The sequence below is a fragment of the Henckelia pumila genome, chromosome 3 (assembly GCF_033568475.1).
Source record: "Henckelia pumila isolate YLH828 chromosome 3, ASM3356847v2, whole genome shotgun sequence".
In the NCBI taxonomy this organism is placed as follows: domain Eukaryota; kingdom Viridiplantae; phylum Streptophyta; class Magnoliopsida; order Lamiales; family Gesneriaceae; genus Henckelia; species Henckelia pumila.
Window position 1 is genome coordinate 39,942,063 of NC_133122.1, and position 19,833 is coordinate 39,961,895.

The window sequence follows — 19,833 nt, forward strand, 5'->3', positions numbered from 1 at the left end:
TTAACTGATTGAACAATATACTTGTAAAAGGAAAAGGTGAAACTATTCAAGTAACTACATTAGTAACATATAAAGAGACCAATAAAACCAAGTGTCTTTGCTTAATGTACGACATAGATAGATATATTCAACTATTTAAGCGAGTTGGTTGGTGATCACAGGGGAGTCAGCTATGAGATATCCTTTATCTTCTAGGTAAGTTACCACTTCACCAGCCATCTCATTAGGTGTGGGGCAGATTCCATCCTTCTGTTGCAATTCAATCTGAAACCAGAATAAACTTAGTGGGGCAAGGGAAAATGCAAGCATAAAGATCAACTGTGATTGATGGATGTATAACTCCAGGTGAATCACCAAATATATTATATATGTTAAATATAATTATTACAAACCTCACAGTTCAAAGGAGGTTCATACGGATCATCTATTCCGGTAAAACCTGAAACTTAATCATACCATAGATAAAGTCTGACCCAGAAAAGGAAACAGATCTAGAATTGCTAGCAAACAAGGTTTAGAGAAGATGCACCTTCGATCTTCCCAGCCCGTGCAAGCTTGTAAAGACCTTTGGGATCTCGGTTTTCACATAACTCAAGAGGCATGTTCAAAAAGACCTGGAAATTTTGCATTATGGAAATTTTTTAATGCATCTGTTATATGTACAAGGATACTTGAGATTCAGAAACTAGTTCTTGCCTCAATAAAATTTTCTTCTGGTAGCAGGGCACGACAAGAATCTCGGTCTTTACGATATGGAGATATAAGACTAGCAATGCAAATTAACCCAGCATCAGCAAAGAGCTTTGCGACTTCGCCTAAATGGACAACAAAGAAGTTACTACGGTAAACAAGTAGTAACTATCCAGTAGCTAGACTTCCCGTCCTAATTGCAGTGCAAAATGCAAATATCATCATTCTAGCATTATGAATAATTGCTATACCAAGAACCAACTGGCATCAAGAAAATGGTTACGGGAACATAGCCTTCATCAGAGAAAAAGATGGTACGGCATTCAACTTTAGATATTATCTGATAATCAAACATTTCAACTATAAATTTTGGTGCTCCTAAACCTACTGCATTACAGCATTAGGAACCAAATGAACATGGGACTTTCAGGTTCATTATCAACATACCGTAGCTTTATTTGGTTTAGATTATGAGAAGTGAAGCTCTAAATAGGAAAGACAGGATAACAGAGGGGGAAAAAAATGAAGATGTGCCTTGTTTGCTTAACATTGTGAGAAAGAGGAACGGCAATATCATGTTTGAAACTTTGAATAAGAGACATAATTTTACAACTTCCCCAACTGTTCTCTCCCCTTCTCCAAGTCTGCAGGCATTGATAATTCATAATTCCAAATCTAACAACTGCATACTTACCGACCCGGCATATATTTTCTATTCGATGTTCTGGTGAGAAACCCAAGTTCTTGTTTAGACCATGCCTAAGGTTGTCCCCATCGAGAACATAGGAAAGTTTACCACGGGAATGCAACTGTCTGCCAAGGGAACACGCAAGTTTGCTTTTTCCTGTGCCGTAAACGCAATAAAAAGATATTTAGAAGCAACAAAAACTTTACAATTCAATCAGAGACTGTGACAGCAGGGATGCTGTTAGCAATCTATAGAAAGGTTTATCTATGCTTTACAGTGATTCGGCAGTTTTGTAAATCATGAAAGCATAAAGACAACATGTAATGCCTGTTAGGTTATACTTCTGGTACCTCTGGAAAATATTTTCTGGCAAAAAAACGTCGGATGATTCAAATCATTTTAAAGGTACCAACAAGGACAATGTGAGGGCACAATGAAGTTTAAAAGAATACAATTCTAGTGAGTGGACAGGATATTTTACTTGAAGCATGCACAAATAAAACAAAAATCACAATGAACTGGATGAAACTAAAAGAAAAACTCTGTAAATTGGAAACCACAAACAAACATTAACCTGATCCACTGAGACCAGTGATCCATACAACACATCCCTGTTGATTAAGCAGCTTTTCCCGATCTGCCTTCGCGATGGGACATTCGTGCCAAAAGATGTTAGTTGGATTGACCACAGAAGACATTTTAAAAAAATACTCTTATTCTCCTGCAAATAGTAGAGAGGCTTTTGGATTCTTCACGAAATAAATCATCAACATCAAGAGTGTTTTTTGGCTAAGATAAATTTCAAATTCATCCCTCCTCAATCCATACTCTTTTTATTAGATACTATATACACTGATTTTAAATCAACTTTGAAACCCTTCTCCAAATCAGACCCTTCCATGGAAATCATGCTCTTAAATCAGCTGCAGCCTACACATGCTAAAAAAAAAATTCTCTTTCAATTTCTATCTTGGATCGTGGCTCTACTCATGGCATACACTGCAGCGCTTGAAATCAAATGACCCATTGGTTACCCATGGATTCAATGGATAATTTATGGCTCCAGGTGGATCGTACATTAACTAAAGAAAATGGTGGCAGGGGAAAACTTCGCATTCATTGATGAATATTAAAAAAAAAAAACAGATAAAGGAAAAATCTTCACCAGACACGGCATGCGTTCCTTATCACATTTTTTAGATCCTTCGACACAATCGACGAGAACCCGATTAAAGAAAACAGATGACTGTCGATTCTCAATTTCTCAAGTCTGTTGGCGAACAAGAAGGTTCAATTATTCAGCCCAAATGAGTTAGCATATGAAAGATGGAAGCGAGAAAGCACCCACATTCGTTTCCAGATGACCGAACAAAACACAATAAACCATGAAAATAAATTAGCAAAGCAACAGAAAATGCAGGGAAAAATGGCGAAATCATGTACCAGTAAGCGAGAGAAGAAGGGGATCGGAAAAGAGGCAAATCCCGGCAGTGATTCTGCGATCTGGTGGGAGTGATTGAATGTAGACGTGATTTGGGCAATGGAGAAAATGGAGAAAAGGCGGCGGAGGTCACCAAGTCAATTACACGTTCATCCATGCACTTTATTTGGAAAAAATCTTTCAAAAATGCACGTAAAATAATCATGTAATTTCAAATGCAATATGTAACCCAACGTGTAACCCTCCGTATACATGTAGCATTACCCTTAAATTTATTTATTGAAACAGATACATACAAATACAAACAATAATAAATTAATTATGGCTGGCCCAAAACCCTAACCGTCTGGCTCACAAGACTCACGCCACAAATGGCGCATTAATTAATGCGTATGTATATACGATCGATCGATTATGCAGGCATACGGGTACTTCGTGTTGGGCCGCACCTCCCAGAGCCGGAGCCGACCTCAATTCACGGCGTCCGCCGCCGCCAGTAAATTGATTGATAAAAAGATTTAATCTTTGTTCTGATCCTTCAACACAAATTGATTGATCTTGCTTAATTGATTTCTTACACTAAATAATTTTCCAGAAACTAATTTCTTCTTAGAGAATACAGACACATTTAGACACAATTATCCACATGGTTATAACAATTTCACACAGAATACGGAGCATGTCAGAAGTATTAGCTGCAATGTTCTGTTTTAACTACAATAATTCATGGTAAAAGTTCTTCGGGATAGGAATGCAATAAAAAATTTTCCAAACTTTCTCTTAATTGCAGAAAAGGATGATCAAATATTAAGAATGTAAGAGCTTATGATGAAAGAAAAATGAGTCTTTTTTCACATCAAAAGAACATAAAACACATTGAAGAACTTACATTTTTGCACAATGCATTACCAACAAAATTTAATATTGGGATTGAATAATGCATGTTGTGGCAAGAGCACATCGGTCTGCCTTTATTGCCTTAACCACTCACTAGCATCAATAGTCTACATTCTTTTGGCAAAGAAACAATGACATAGAAACTAGAAATTACATCATACAAAATAACATTCCAGTCTCTACGCCACTGCTTCATCAACAACAATGTTGTTCATTACATCGAAAACATGGTCTTCAACAGAAAACCCACCACAAAAAGCAACCATTCCCAGTTTCCCACCTTACCAATCACGTAATTGGAACAAAAGCACCAAGAGTGCCTCAAATTCACCATGGCCCTCAGGAAGATTATCAAGTTCCCAAGACTGGAACCTACTCTTGAATCATACGATGATGCGGACTCAATCCCAATGCAAACAAACTTTAAACTTCACACAAAAGAACGAATTACCGACTGATAAACGAAATAGCAGACAACTAACTATACATACAACGACCAATAGGGGATGAATAATTGCTTAATCGGAGTGCAGGTCTTCTTCTTGGAAATGGAAATCCAACGAGGAAGAGGAAGAGGATGACGAAGAGGAAGAGGTGAGAATAAGGGCTGTCGGGGAAGGGGAAGCAGAAGAAGGTCCAGAGCCAGAAGGCCAGGCGGCGGAGCTGGTGCAACGGGAAGCAGAAGAGGAGATGGAGAACTTGATCGGTGGGCAATCGCTGTGGGTTGCACGCTATGTACTGACAAGTATTGGCCGACAATTTGGCCACCGCCACCACCGCCCCGCCGCTGAACACCATCTTGTGATCCCGATTGGATCGAAAACAATAACAATAACAAAAAATAATGCAATTACCAATAAGGGATTTTGTGTGTCAAATTGAAATTGGATTTTCTTCAATGGCCATGTTGTTCGTCGTCTTCTTCAGATTGGGGGAATTGTTTTACGCAAAAAGTATAATTGAGCTGGATTAACGCATTTGAAACGAATCTCTTACTTAATTATTTGAATCAATTGCTTAAGTTTTTTTATGATAATGTAATATTTTTTATATGAAAAATATTCGTAAATATGAATAAGTTTGTTACAAGAGACAAACTCTTGATAATTTATACTCCTTTCGTATGGCTCTACTCTATGTTTCCTTCTTCATTCGTCCCTAACATCTTGGGATCCGCAATAATTATTTTGGGTGCAATTCATTAAATAAAAATAAAATAAAAATTACATTAAAAAACTACTTCCTAAATTTTTTTTAAAATATATATGAAAACGCACACTTGTCTATATATCAATAAAATGGATGGAATATACTTTAATTTCTAAATAGTTTAGGGGGTGTTTGCAAAAAATTATGCTTTTGTAGAAGTTATTAAATTTATAGATTATAAAAAAAGTGGAAAAAAAAATCAAAAGTTGGTAATATTTGAAAACAAAAGTGAAGCTAAAAATCAAAGTTGGCAGAGTTTGATAAATGATTAGAGTGATTTTAGCATTGACATTTTTACTAGAATCACTTTTGAATATCATAATCACCATATGACTTGCTTTTTTTTAGATTTCAATTAAGGAATACACATAATCTGGGGTTTAAGGAATACATAATAATAATTTTTTAAGTCAAAATCTAACAATCACTTATTTTAGTGATTGCAAACACCCCTAAATTTTGTACTTCAAATTTATAAGATGTTAATTATATCCTTAAATTTTATATTATACTTTAATTTCATCTCGGTTAAAAGAGTTGGTAACCAACACCTGAGAATCACTTGACTTCATTATTTACTTTCAAATTAAACTATCGGCGTCTATAATCACTAATTTCACTCAAAAATTAAATGTTTATGCACTTTGATATGAAGGATAACACATTGATTGATTAATAATCATTGTTTTGTCCAATGTTTGGCTCAAGTTTTTCCAATGATTAGTGTCATGCACTATTGTCTAATCCAAGTATATTGATTTAAAATCCTTATATTATTAATCCGTCATCATCCAATCCATGAACCAAACAGTGCCTTAAATTACTACTCAAAGTTAAGAATTATTGATGCGATTATCATAAAATGGATACCCGGGGGTGGGTAAAGTCCCGGGCAAAATAGCAGCAAGTTTTCTTGTTCCTCAGAAGACGAAGCATACGCACCAAGAAACAAGAAAAACTCGTCAGCGGGGACGCCGGAGGGGTTCTCCAGCGTCGCCACTCCGATGCTTAAGTTAGATTAATATGTATGGAGTGAGCTTATGATATTGAGAAAATTGAGTGTGAATGTGAAGATGTAGATGAACTAAGAGAACATGAAAAACATACCATGATCAGGACACGGAGCCTGGTATTTATAGGAGTTCCGGAGAGATCCCAATAATTGTACGCTATGGGTTTCTGGCATCTATTAAATGTGATTAGATGTTTTCCGTGATTTATGGACAGTGCACATGCCTACTCATTATTATTCTCTGTCACTCCCAGATGGTGCCCATGTCATGGGACCCGCGTTATGATTTGACCCAGGAAGGATCCTCTGGACGGGAAGGGTGCTCAGGAGTATAGGCTGCTGGGAGCCAGGGTGCTAGGAGGCCAGGGTGATGGGAACCAGGATGCTAGGAGGCCATGGTGCTCCTGCCTGGTAAGGGAAGACTCCTCTTGGAAATGGAAGGGTGCTAATGCCTGGGAAGAGAATACTCCTCTTGGCAAGGGAAGTGTGCTCATGCCTGGGAAGGGAAGACTCATCCTGGCAGGGCAAGGCAAGACTCCTCCTGACAGGGGAAGGGAAGAAACATCTTCCCTTATTTTGCTTAGGCTCTACTTGTGATGCCCGGGGCTGAAGAGGCAGGGAGTGATCGCCGGTGCCAAGAGGTTGCACGGAAAATGAGAGGCTTCTGGTAGGCTTATAGGCGGAGGAAGATATGAATGAACCGATCCCGTGCCGAAATGAGAGGGATTCTGAGACTGTGTAGGTATGGGACTACATAGTTGAGGAGGGCTTAAAAGATTTCATATGTACTGCTCATATCAAGAAGGTGCATCTTCTTTTCGGGAGCTCATCACATAAGAACTCTAAAGTTAAGCGTACTTGACTTGGGATAATTATAGGATGGGTGACCCCCGGAAAGTTTCTCATGGTGCGTGTGAGTGAGGACATAAGCACGCTGAAAAGACCCGTCTTGATACAGTGAGTCGTTTCAAATGGTATCAAAGCCGACCTCTCTTAGTACGGTATAGTTCGAGGATGAACCAAGCGGAAGCTGGTGGGCATGTGACACCCGGGGCTGAAGAGGCAGGGAGTGATTGCCGGTGCCAAGAGGTTGCACGAACAATGAGCGGCTCCTGGTAGGCTTTTAGGTGGAGGAAGACATTAATGAACCGATCCCGTGCCAGAATGAGAGGGATTCTGAGACTGTGTAGGTATGAGACTACATAATTGAGGAGGGCTTAAAAGATTTCATATGTACTGCTCATATCAAGAAGGTGCATCTTCTTTTCGGGAGCTCATCACATAAGAACTCTAAAATTAAGCGCTACCCACCAATCTAGAAACCATTCCGCGCCCGGCTCTTGACAACCACTCGGATTTGATGATAACCCGGGATATTTTACCGGGGTAACAGTTATGATTGCGAATCAATTTGAGGACAAATAATGATGTCGCGTTGTCCCCATGCGATAGTCGTCAACTCTTAACAGTAAACAACCAAACGAGACAAAATTAAGACACAATCTTAAGTGAAAGGTAACACAAACAAAACCGGAGACCCAAAATTAGGAATAAGAGCAAACTATAAGCACATAATTATGAATTATATTATATTATATTAAAAACATAACATTAAAATAGAAAGCTTGATATTCAAAGACCAAGAATACAAGATGCCTCTAAAGAGTGTCCAAGTTGGTGGAATAGGTGAACTCTTGGTCATAAGTCAGGATTTCGATTCCCCCTGCCAACATCTTCTAGGATCAGCCAGTCACACAGGGTTTGCCTAATATAATTTACTTGACTAGCATAGTTTGCAAACTATTGTGTTAGTTCAGGAGTTTACCCAGAGCGCACCGAAAGATAACGGTTGCGGGTTCCTACGTCAAAAAAAAAAAAAAGAATACAAGATAAACAACAACAAAAAAAAAAGTTATTTTTATCATGATATCAGTGTTGTCAATGAACCAACACGAATATGTTGAATAGTTTTTGCTAAACACAAGGCCAAGTTCGATTCATATGAAGAATCTTAGTAAATTGAAATTTTTCTTCCTTAATATATACTCCTACTAGTTTCACCCACGAAAGGGGGGGCAAAACAGACGACGCCAACGGAATGGAGGTGGATTTGGGGATACTGGTGATTAACTGATTGAACAATATACTTGTAAAAGGAAAAGGTGAAACTATTCAAGTAACTACATTAGTAACATATGAAGAGACCAATAAAACCAAGTGTCTTTGCTTAATGTACGACATAGATAGATATATTCAACTATTTAAGCGAGTTGGTTGGTGATCACAGGGGAGTCAGCTATGAGATATCCTTTATCTTCTAGGTAAGTTACCACTTCACCAGCCATCTCATTAGGTGTGGGGCAGATTCCATCCTTCTGTTGCAATTCAATCTGAAACCAGAATAAACTTAGTGGGGCAAGGGAAAATGCAAGCATAAAGATCAACTGTGATTGATGGATGTATAACTCCAGGTGAATCACCAAATACATTATATATGTTAAATATAATTATTACAAACCTCACAGTTCAAAGGAGGTTCATACGGATCATCTATTCCGGTAAAACCTGAAACTTAATCATACCATTGATAAAGTTTGACCCAGAAAAGGAAACAGATCTAGAATTGCTAGCAAACAAGGTTTAGAGAAGATGCACCTTTGATCTTCCCAGCCCGTGCAAGCTTGTAAAGACCTTTGGGATCTCGGTTTTCACATAACTCAAGAGGCATGTTCAAAAAGACCTGGAAATTTTGCATTATGGAATTTTTTTTAATGCATCCGTTATATGTACAAGGATACTTGAGATTCAGAAACTAGTTCTTGCCTCAATAAAATTTTCTTCTGGTAGCAGGGCACGACAAGAATCTCGGTCTTTACGATATGGAGATATAAGACTAGCAATGCAAATTAACCCAGCATCAGCAAAGAGCTTTGCGACTTCGCCTAAATGGACAACAAAGAAGTTACTACGTTAAACAAGTAGTAACTATCCAGTAGCTAGACTTCCCGTCCTAATTGCAGTGCAAAATGCAAATATCATCATTCTAGCATTATGAATAACTGCTATACCAAGAACCAACTGGCATCAAGAAAATGGTTTGGGGAACATAGCCTTCATCAGAGAAAAAGATGGTACGGCATTCAACTTTAGATATTATCTGATAATCAAACATTTCAACTATAAATTTTGGTGTTCCTAAACCTACTGCATTACAGCATTAGGAACCAAATGAACATGGGATTTTCAGGTTCATTATCAACATACCGTAGCTTTATTTGGTTTAGATTATGAGAAGTGAAGCTCTAAATAGGAAAGACACAGGATAACAGAGGGGAAAAAATGAAGATGTGCCTTGTTTGCTTAACACTGTGAGAAAGAGGAACGACAATATCACGTTTGAAACTTTGAATAAGAGACATAATTTTACAACTTCCCCAACTGTTCTCTCCCCTTCTCCAAGTCTGCCATTGATAATTCATAATACTTACCAACCCGGCGTATATTTTCCATTCGATGTTCTGGTGAGAAACCCAAGTTCTTGTTTAGACCATGCCTAAGGTTGTCCCCATCGAGAACATAGGAAAGTTTACCACGGGAATGCAACTGTCTGCCAAGGGAACACGCAAGTGTGCTTTTTCCTGTGCCGTAAACGCAATAAAAAGATATTTAGAAGCAATAAAAACTTTACAATTCAATCAGAGACTGTGACAGCTGGGATGCTGTTAGCAATCTACAGAAAAGGTTTATCTACGCTTTACAGTGATTCGGCAGTTTTTTAAATCATGAAAGCATAAAGATAACATGTAATGCCTGTTTGGTTATACTTCTGGTACCTCTGGAAAATATTTTCTGGCAAAAAAACGTCGGATGATTCAAATCATTTTAAAGGTACCAACAAGGACAATGTGAGGGCACAATGAAGTTTAAAAGAATACAATTCTAGTGAGTGGACAGGATATTTTACCTGAAGCATGCACAAATAAAACAAAAATCACAATGAACTGGATGAAACTAAAAGAAAAACTCTGTAAATTGGAAACCACAAACAAACATTAACCTGATCCACTGAGACCAGTGATCCATACAACACATCCCTGTTGATTAAGCAGCTTTTCCCGATCTGCCTTCGCGATGGGACATTCGTGCCAAAAGATGTTAGTTGGATTGACCACAGAAGACATTTTAAAAAAAATACTCTTATTCTCCTGCAAATAGTAGAGAGGCTTTTGGATTCTTCACGAAATAAATCAACATCAAGAATGTTTTTTGGCTAAGATAAATTTCAAATTCATCCCTTCTCAATCCATACTCTTCTTTTATTAGACACTATATACACTGATTTTAAATCAACTTTGAAACCCTTCTCCAAATCAGACCCTTCCATGGAAATCATGCTCTTAAATCAGCTGCAGCCTACACATGCTAAAAAAAAAAATTCTCTTTCAATTTCTATCTTGGAAGTTGGATCGTGGCTCTACTCATGGCATACACTGCAGCGCTTGAAATCAAATGACCCATTGGTTACCCATGGATGCAATGGATAATTTATGGCTCCAGGTGGATCCTACATTAACTAAAGAAAATGGTGGCAGGGGAAAACTTCGCATTCATTGATGAATATTAAAAAAAAAAAAAACAGATAAAGGAAAAATCTTCACCAGACACGGCATGCGTTTCTTATCACATTTTTTAGATCCTTTGACACAATCGACGAGAACCCTATTAAAGAAAACCGGATGGCCGTCGATTCTCAATTTCTCAAGTCTGTTGGCGAACAAGAAGGTTCAATTATTCAGCCCAAATGAGTTAGCATATGAAAATGGAAGCGAGGAATCACCCACATTCGTTTCCAGATGACCGAACAAAACACAATAAACCATGAAAATAGATTAGCAAATCAACAGAAAATGCAGGGAAAAAATGGCGAAATCATGTACCAGTAAGCGACAGAAGAAGGGGATCGGAAAAGAGGCAAATCCCGGCAGTGATTCTGCGATCTGGTGGGAGTGATTGAATGTAGACGTGATTTGGGCAATGGAGAAAATGGAGAAAAGGTGGCGGAGGTCACCAAGTCACTCTCTGAATTCCCGCTTGGTTTGTGCGGAATGAGTAAATATATTAAATAATGTCGTTCAAAACGTTGAGCATACGGTAGTATTTTTTTTTTTGTATTTACTATTTATTTATTTATCGAAACAGATGCATACAAATACAAACAATAATAAATTAATTATGGCTGGCCCAAAACCCTAACCGTCTGGCTCACAAGACTCACGCCACGAATGGCGCTTTAATTAATGCGTATGTATATACGATCGATCGATTATGCAGGCATACGGGTATTTCGTGTTGGGCCGCACCTCCCAGAGCCGGAGCCGACCTCAATTCACGGCGTCCGCCGCCGCCAGTGGACAGAGGAATCACTATGCCGTGTTGGGGGTCTCGTTTGATGCCTCCACCTCCGATATCAAGAGAGCCTACCGTCTCCTCGCTCTCAAGGTATTTCATATATAATGTTGATTTAACTCTACTGTTTACGGGAAATATTGTTACGATTAACTGTGGGAAATTGGAGGATGTTCCGATTCCAGATAAAGTTGTGTACTTTTCGAAGTTGGTATTGTAGTAACATGCTCAGATGATGTGTTTGAAGTTTAGTTCGATACACTTGGTATGGTAATACCCATGAGTTGATCCAATGACTGCAAAGGGTACATCATTTTTCTATGTAATATCTATATTTATCTGTTTATTTTAGGGAATCAAATTATCACTTTGATTCAGCTGCTCTTGATTTGTCATTGCAGTATCACCCTGATGTTAACAAGGAAGTGGGAGCAAATGAGGCTTTCAAGAGTATCCGCCTTGCTTATGATGTGAGAATTCTTTTGATTCTCTGTTTTTTTTAGAAATGTATTGCGAATAGTAAGGAGAAGTAACAAATTGGTTATTTGGTTTGGCTATGATGATCTACATCTTATGAGATATTGTGACTAAAATAAGTATTAAACCTCTTATTTCAGAATATTGTGATAAAAATGATATTATTAATTTACATGACATTTGATTTCGAAGGTCATATTTCCTCATTCCATCTTTTTTACTAGTGTGTGTGTAATCTAAATAGTTACGAGGAGAAATTGCCCATAAGCTGTATAGAGTATAGACGAACATTTTACTCACAAATCCCACAACCGGAATTCGATTGCAGTTTAACGTTTAATATCATCTGAGTGGTTCTTCCTGCTTTTGGTTTTTATTAGATTTTTATGCTCGTGTTCTCGCAAAGTTTTGTTCTTCAAATTTATCAGCATTATGCAAAATAAGCTGAGGAAAGAGGTCCAACATGCTGCATGTTAGCGGTCTTCTTAAATTTAGTCTCATTTAATTGCAGTATGGAAAGTTTGTTTTTAGTACCCCTGAAGAGGCCATTTCTTTCTCCATGAAAAACTCAGCAATCTCTTGCGTTATTGAATGTTGTACCGTCGAACCTCCCACATTACTGTAGATTTGGTAAAATCTAATTTTAGTTTTATATCACCCGAAGTCCAGATATGTTTTATTTTGGAAAAAATAAAGGAATATTAATTTTGTGGCAGATTCTGGTTAAGGAAACAACAAGAAATGAGTATGATCGAGCCCTGAAACATCAAGAAACTGGTAGAAGGCCTTTGGGTGATGAATGGGACTCTAATCTGGCTTATGATGGTGGAATAAGGTTTTACAAATGGGCTTACGATAGGCGTAAAATGCGAAATGAGAAATATCGGGACCAGTATTATAATGAAGAACAGCAATTTTATAACAACCCTAACAAGTTTTCTGAGAAAGAAAACCTATATGAAGAGAGAGACTCTTTCATCGAGGTGCTAAGATCAGTTTTCCTCTCTCTGTTTCTGATGCAGACCGTGGGAGTCCGATTATCTCTCACATTTAGCAGCCTTGTGGCTTTGGTTGACCACAAACTGGATGCAGGATATAAGTTTGGTTATCTATTTGCGTGGATATTAGGAGGGAGAGGGGGTATTTTGCTTACCTTGTTCCTGTCAATTGCAAGTTGGGTTTGTGGCAAAACAAGTAGCGGCATTGTTGCTCTGGTGGTAGTTGCCATGTGGTTTGGCTCAACTCTTGCAAGGTATATTCCACTTCCCCAAGGTGCTCTCCTTACTCTTTTGTACATGTCAATAAAGCTACAAGTTGATCTAAACTAAAGCGGCTGTTGGCAATGCTGTTATGTAATGGGTATTTGTTATTCTGAATGTTTATGTATATATTTCGAGGTTAAATCAATTATATGATTAACTCTTGTAATTTTTGTTGTGAGCACAAAGCGAACGATTATTCCTTGTGTTCAGATCCACAGCTGGTGCTATACATTACGTTAGACTATACTTCATGATGATAGATAGATAAATTGGAAGTTTAATTTTGTGGGGAACGGAATGAATGAAGATGAGCCCCCAATTCATTCCCATCTACCAAATATGAGCTTTCAAAGAATAAACAATTTCAGCTTTTGGCTGCATCAGATTCATACACAAATTTTTCCATATACAGATCCACAGGTCAATAGTGTTCATGCTAGCTAATGTCATCGCTCTACAGAATCGGTACTAGGCTGGAATTCTAACTTGCTGGTAGCCTTACACTTCCCCCGTCTGTTGAATTTGCTTGATGCTCCGCCACAGGTATCGTCCGCTTGCCATATCGATCAACACCCAGAACCCATTTTGCATCATCTAAACAAATATTCAGAAACAGAACATCAGCCGAAAGAAAGAAAGAAAGAAAGAAAGAAAAACATATATAATGAATGGCGATATACTTGCGCACCTTGAAAACATGAAATCTTTGTATCTGTTCGGCAGAAGAAGTCTCATCATCGTCATGTTGGGACGAATCTTCTGAAGATGTGAATTCCTGGGAAGAAGAAAAGGAATTCCATGCCAAATAAGCTGCCAAAATCGCGGAGAAGAACACCAAGATGAATCTCAGAGGGCACATTTTGTTGTGTTAAGTCGAGGCTTTCTGAATTTAAATCAAGAAAAATGATGAGATGTAGATAGATGGCGCATGTTGAGTGTTCTTATAATGGGAAAAAAACAAACACAACGCGTGAGTTAGACTACGACTTGGGCAATTTGTTTCTTTTGCGGACCAAGTCAAAAGTGTTGCTACCAACTTCAAATTTGTGATGCAATGAAAAATATGAAAAGAGGGCTAGTGTGAGAGGATCAGACTGGGTCATCTTGTTTTGTTAAGTACCGGCTGACTTTTTAACTATTTATATATTCTGCACATGGAAGCCATTATTCGCGACCGGGAGTCTGCCAATGGATGTTGCTACCGGAGCAAGTATTTTTCATAACACGCACAAGTCTGTATTGTGGGGTGGATCTCTTATTCAATCATACTCATTCATTATAAATATGGATCGAATCGATCCGTCTTATGGAGTCACGTTTCACATGAGACCCACACTTTTCAAATTGCTAGAGAAGGTTTTAAATATGTTTTCAGCATAATTTAATGTGTTTTTTTATTTAAAAAAAAATCTAAGAAAAACTCGAATAAGATTTACAAGAAATTCTGAGCCTCCCATCTTCTAAGGAATACTCGTATAATCCTATTATCATATTTGCTGTCTTGGAAAATTACTCACCAACATTGGGCTCGAAGAAATTTTCAGAATTATTGTGGGCTTATCTAAAGCCATTTAAACACAGCCACACCCACAGGCCCAATTTCATCTAGCCTCTCTGGATCAGGAGGATTCTTTGGGACCACTCTAGTTGGAAGAGATCGGCTTAGCCCATATATTCATGATCCAAGCAGAATGTGGGCCTGAGCCCAGATATAAAGATCGTCTGATCAAGATGCTGCTGACGACATATATTCATGTTCATCGCACGAATTATATAGACCTGGTCTCAAATTTTGAAATTTTTATATCAGATATTGTAGTTACCCGCACCGTGATCACCTACTAATCAGAAGCTTAAGCATGCATTTAACTTAATTAAATAAATCAGAAATTAAACAGCGGAAAACTTAAACAACAATAAAATATTGTTTACAATCATATCGATAAACCAGTGTATTAACCCAAATACATCATAAACAAAAGCCTAGACAATAACCCTGCTGGTCCTCCATCGCCTAAGCTCTCCTGGAACCACCCGCATAATCCAGCCGCAGACCTGCCCCATGGAATAGGGTGTCCAGATACAACAAAGTACGGGACGTGAGTATGATAAGCTCAGTACGAGAGTATGAGTATACAGTGTTATGTGTGCATGCATGAAAATGAACTGGATACCAAGACTCTCAGGTCAAGAGACTAGCTCATAGACTAGGCCCAGGATATATAGCACGCTGCGTCGTCGCCTCAGGAGGTGGCTCATATATCCAGTGGATAATAGTGATCTGATACTAGTACATGTCTCCAACCATAAAGATGACCTGACACAAGACTTACGCATCCAACCATCCACAAACTCGTAGGGTGAGCGCCCTACTACATGATACCTCTAAGGTAAATGCTCAATATGCTCATGTATGCAACACAGTCATGTCATGTTGTATATATAAAGGCATATAAAACATGCAATCACATAATCCATGCAAACACCTAATACATGCATACTCAATCTGGATATCTTGAATAGTACTTCCGTACCTCATAAACTTAGGCAAGCTAGACCAGCACTATGTCCAAGCTTATAATCCGCACTACAATGCAAAGTACTCATGCATTATAATCTTATTCTAAAACCCTTAACTACTCTATAGCATACTCGCTATTTACTATAAGGAGTCAGAGCTATACCTGCTTCCGTCGTCAGTCCGCTGATGACGACTGCCCCAGAACTTGGGCACCGCTCCGTCGCAACCCCGGAGCACCTGGCCAACCTCCGGACCAAGCCTAGGAAGGCTGGAAACACCCCAAAACCCCTAGAAAAGCCTAAGAACCGAGAGAGAAAACTTGATTTTGGTGTGAAATTCTGAATTTCGGAGGACCTATTTACAGGCGGAGTTCAGAAGGTCCGAACTGCCACTTGTCCGAGCCGTTTAGACACCTAGACCATGCGGAGTTGACGGCCCAAACTGGGTCGGATGGCCCGAACTGGTTTGGAGGGTCCGAACTGGTCCGTATGCTCCGAACTGTTTTAGTCCTTCCAAACTCATTTTTGGACCCCCGGGAGCTATCCTATCATTTTTGACGTTCCGGATCTGATTTTTCACTTATTTTCACCAAATAAGGACTCCTTAAACATATTTTGAAACTTTTAAAATTATATGTCATTTTTTAACATGTTTAAAATCACTTAATCTTATAAAATGGAACCGGACTACTACAGATATGCTACAAATCATCGTCGATGGTTCTAACCAGCAACTTGCCGACACATATTAATGAATAATATGTACATTTTTTTTTTAAAAAAAAAAACCATTAGATTCTTGATTCTTGATAATGCCGTCCAAAGTAAGTGTGATTATAATAACAATAATATACAAACATGTAATTTCGTGTGCGCATTATGCTTACGTTTAAGATTCATAAAGAACGAAAGCAATTAAAAACAAGAAAAAGAAAGAAGCTAGGAGGACAGCACTACGGCTCCTCAACGGCCCCTTTCCATGTATTTTCTGTCGTCATACCAAAAAGAGAACCCCAAGTATTGTGGATGAAGTATGCAACCAAATTAAGAAATAATTAATGATAATTATATTCGAAAAACTAAGAAATTTATCTTTTTCATATAAATAATTAAACTATCATTCAAATATTTATCTTCCATTCAGTCAATTGATTAAATGTTGGTTGAAATTTCGACAAAGAGAAACAGAAATGAATTATAATCAAGAAAGAAATACAATTTTTTTCATGCACTCTTTAAATGTATATTGTTGGTTAAATAGTAAAGGGGCTTGTAAGACATTTGAATATTGTTTTATTAATAACAATTATGCGTACACTTTTAAATGCTTAAAGTATTTTTTTCACGACAAAATTTAAAAGAAGTCAGCTGTCCTCTGACCTCAGAGCTGGATGCAGCGTATGGCACGGATGAGCCGATGGTGGCATTAGGATAATACCCTTGATGTCAGATCAACGGCCCGGATGTTATTTGCAGGTCTAATTTATTTGACCTGCAACAACATCCGGACCGTTGCTACTCCACCCGGGCACTACCCGGGTGGGGTAGCATCGACTCTTCCGTATGGCACATGGAGGGCCACGGCCTCAAATTTTCTTTTTAATATATATATATATATGTATATATATATATATATATATTATTAATAAATAGTTAATAAAATTTAGTAATAATGATGTAGCTTAGGTGGTAAGGTATTTGGTTACCGCCAGAGGTGCATGGTTTCAATATCTTTTATCATCAAAATGGGCTTTGTTAAGATGATTGAATTTTTTTTTTTTTTATAATGTATTAATATTAAACGAAGAAACATCATATGAAATTAAGACTTTAATTTTTAAATTTTATTTCACTCATATTTTTTTATTATAAAATATCTTTAAAAAATAAATTCTTACTATAGTCTCGTGATATTTGATATTTTTATCGTGAGATTTTTTATTTAATGTATTATCAGATTTAATAAATAAAATTTTTGTATTGAATTTTTTTATGGTATAAGAATTTTTTTACAATTTTTTTTGTAACTTTAGCATTACTAAACAAAATTAGTAATAACAAATACTTTTTAAACCTTAAATATATTGTCATTAGTAAACGACCTTTGTCGACACTTGACAACATCGCCTATCATAACATAATATGCGATATATCCAAACATTAAATCCTAAATCCGCCCTTACCTAGCCTCGCCAATGCTCCTAAATCCTAGCTAGGTAACTTGTAGCATATATTGGAGGAATAATAAGGAACAATTGAAGGGTGGGAATCACGTCGGATTCACGTAGCATTAATTCCATGGACAGACAAAATGAATTGGGATTCCACGTCGTACGTTTGAAAACTTTAAAGCATTTTACTCTTCCAAATCCAACGTCATATTTACATTTCTCGTTAATGTTAATATGTATGTGTGTACTAATTTATAGATACGAATATTTTTTTTCCAGGAAAAAAAAAACGATTCTTCGTCGTTATACACATACACAGTAACCGTGGAATCGAAATCCAAATTGTTTCAAAAAAATGATATGTGAACTAATGATTTGGTATATATTGAAGTATTAATTATATATGATATACCTCAATAAAGTGATTTTCTTGGATGAGCTAATTAGCCGCGCTAACAAAACTCCTCCAATAAATGATGATCTGTTGCTGACCTGAAACCACGAACAAGAGTGTTAAAGGGGGGGCCGAAAGGTGTTTCGGCGTATTCCCTCCGATGCTCAAGTCAGATGCTAGGATAGCGAAATATAGAGAGTGGTGTGTGTACACGAGTGAAAATTAGGATCCAAATAATAAAATTGAACCTGGTATTTATAGGAGAGGACTCCGATTCTTACGCTTACCTTCCTTATCAGGAACCCGAGAATCCCAGGATTGCAATCCCGAATATATAGGGGGATATCTCGTCTGAATCTAGCTTGACCTGTGAAAATATCGACATGTACATTTTATCCGAGCTGACCTGTCATCACTAAGACTCTATATTGCTGCTCCCCCGGGGGTCATATGAAAAGGGGTGAGTGAGTTATTATTGAACTCCTGAACTCACCCTAAACATTGATCCTAACATCTTAACTAGCTCACCAAGGTTGTCGAACCCATTTACTAAGCTAACACCCTACTAATATTGGGGCTGAGCTGAGCCCCCAGCTCCCGACCCTAGCTGGAAATTATGGTGGGGGAGCTTGGCCGAGCTCCGAGCTCCCGAGCTGATCTCCCGACCCGAGCTGGGAATTATGGTGGGGGAGCTTGGCCGAGCTTCGAGCTCCCGAGCTGATCTCCCGAACCGAGCTGGAAATTATGGTGGGGGAGCTTGGCCGAGCTCCGAGCTCCCGAGCTCAGCTCCCGATCCGAGCTGGAAATTATGGTGGGGGAGCTTGGCCGAGCTCCGAGCTCCCGAGCTCAGCTCCCGACCCGGTTCTGGTTGATTAAGGACGTTCCTTTATATTAGGATCATCGATGAGCTGAGGTGGTTTCCTCCTCCGGGTATCACAAGTCCCTCCCATAAAAGTCGAATTGAGGTCAAAGACTCGAAATTCGTTTTTATTCTGAGATGACCCTAAATGAATGCCGAGCTGAGGTGCCCCACCAAGCCCAGCTGTCATTCTAACAAGTACTATATAACGGTAACTTCTCCAATTCCACTCAATCTAAGCCGTCCACCTGTCCTAAAATCAACGGCCTGAATTGAGCTGTCCTGCTGCTTAAAATTTCTTCCTGATTTCCGAGCTTCCCAAGTAAGTTTAAACCCCCTTAATGGCTTCTTCATCCCGCCCTCATCATGAGAGCTCAGATGAGGTATTTGCTGAGGTGGATCGATATGATTCACTCGTAATTACCCCAGCAGGAGAGTCCCCGGGCAAGGATCCTGCTCCCGCCTCAACTTTTGCTCTGGATGATGATTTGGGGAGTATGAATTTATCATTCCTGACCTAGATGCTTGTACTCATCTGAAATAGATGCTTCGGATGAGGAAAAAATTAGGGCTCTATCTTATGCTCCCGAGGGTTATGAATTTATCATTCCTGACCTCGATGACCGAGCTGACAATCCCCCTATGGGATATTATACTTTTTATGTAGATCAGCTAGAAGCTGGCCTTAGGTTTCCTCTCCCCCCTCTCTTTCAACAGCTCAGTCGTTACTACGAGCTCCACTTAGGACAATTTACCCCCAACTCCTTCCGAACTTATGCAGCTTTGTGGTCCTTTTTAGAACCTTAG

The 19,833-nt window shown here is 38.4% G+C and overlaps 4 protein-coding genes across 13 annotated transcripts; 1 reads left to right on the top strand and 3 right to left on the bottom strand.

Moving 5' to 3' along the window:
- LOC140887909 (adenylyl-sulfate kinase 3-like) lies at nucleotides 1-4,716 on the bottom strand. Of its 7 annotated transcripts, none has more exons than XM_073295505.1 (8): nucleotides 2,822-4,716; nucleotides 2,544-2,648; nucleotides 1,953-2,099; nucleotides 1,385-1,534; nucleotides 697-815; nucleotides 530-614; nucleotides 393-445; nucleotides 1-264 (listed from the first exon to the last, which is right to left on the bottom strand). In XM_073295505.1, exons 3-8 carry the CDS (start codon nucleotides 2,074-2,076, stop codon nucleotides 136-138), a joined length of 660 nt encoding a protein of 219 aa, XP_073151606.1. In that variant the 5' UTR covers nucleotides 2,077-2,099; nucleotides 2,544-2,648; nucleotides 2,822-4,716; the 3' UTR covers nucleotides 1-135. The 7 variants fall into 7 exon arrangements, with proteins under 7 accessions (XP_073151606.1, XP_073151607.1, XP_073151608.1 ...); XM_073295506.1 differs by lacking the exon at nucleotides 2,544-2,648 and having other exon boundaries at nucleotides 2,822-4,088; nucleotides 4,571-4,714; XM_073295507.1 differs by lacking the exon at nucleotides 2,544-2,648 and having other exon boundaries at nucleotides 2,822-2,979; nucleotides 4,571-4,709.
- A 3,182-nt stretch (nucleotides 4,717-7,898) lies between these two features.
- On the bottom strand, nucleotides 7,899-11,029 carry LOC140887634 (adenylyl-sulfate kinase 3-like). 3 transcript variants are annotated; one of them, XM_073295023.1, is made up of 8 exons: nucleotides 10,875-11,025; nucleotides 10,596-10,701; nucleotides 9,995-10,142; nucleotides 9,426-9,575; nucleotides 8,761-8,879; nucleotides 8,593-8,677; nucleotides 8,456-8,508; nucleotides 7,899-8,327 (listed from the first exon to the last, which is right to left on the bottom strand). In XM_073295023.1, the coding sequence occupies exons 2-8, from the start codon at nucleotides 10,605-10,607 to the stop codon at nucleotides 8,199-8,201; spliced, it is 696 nt and encodes a 231-aa protein (XP_073151124.1). In that variant the 5' UTR covers nucleotides 10,608-10,701; nucleotides 10,875-11,025; the 3' UTR covers nucleotides 7,899-8,198. The 3 variants fall into 3 exon arrangements, with proteins under 3 accessions (XP_073151124.1, XP_073151126.1, XP_073151125.1); XM_073295024.1 differs by having other exon boundaries at nucleotides 7,903-8,327; nucleotides 8,456-8,502; nucleotides 10,875-11,021; XM_073295025.1 differs by lacking the exon at nucleotides 10,596-10,701 and having other exon boundaries at nucleotides 7,901-8,327; nucleotides 10,875-11,029.
- Nucleotides 11,030-11,135: 106 nt separating this feature from the next.
- Nucleotides 11,136-13,628, top strand: LOC140887633 (uncharacterized). 2 transcript variants are annotated; one of them, XM_073295022.1, is made up of 4 exons: nucleotides 11,136-11,436; nucleotides 11,745-11,813; nucleotides 12,537-13,072; nucleotides 13,495-13,628. In XM_073295022.1, exons 1-4 carry the CDS (start codon nucleotides 11,263-11,265, stop codon nucleotides 13,508-13,510), a joined length of 795 nt encoding a protein of 264 aa, XP_073151123.1. In that variant the 5' UTR covers nucleotides 11,136-11,262; the 3' UTR covers nucleotides 13,511-13,628. The 2 variants fall into 2 exon arrangements, with proteins under 2 accessions (XP_073151123.1, XP_073151122.1); XM_073295021.1 differs by lacking the exon at nucleotides 13,495-13,628 and having other exon boundaries at nucleotides 12,537-13,312.
- On the bottom strand, nucleotides 13,438-14,138 carry LOC140887635 (uncharacterized). The gene is made up of 2 exons (XM_073295026.1): nucleotides 13,771-14,138; nucleotides 13,438-13,676 (listed from the first exon to the last, which is right to left on the bottom strand). The coding sequence occupies exons 1-2, from the start codon at nucleotides 13,939-13,941 to the stop codon at nucleotides 13,581-13,583; spliced, it is 267 nt and encodes an 88-aa protein (XP_073151127.1). The 5' UTR covers nucleotides 13,942-14,138; the 3' UTR covers nucleotides 13,438-13,580.
- Between the last annotated feature and the right edge of the window lie 5,695 nt (nucleotides 14,139-19,833).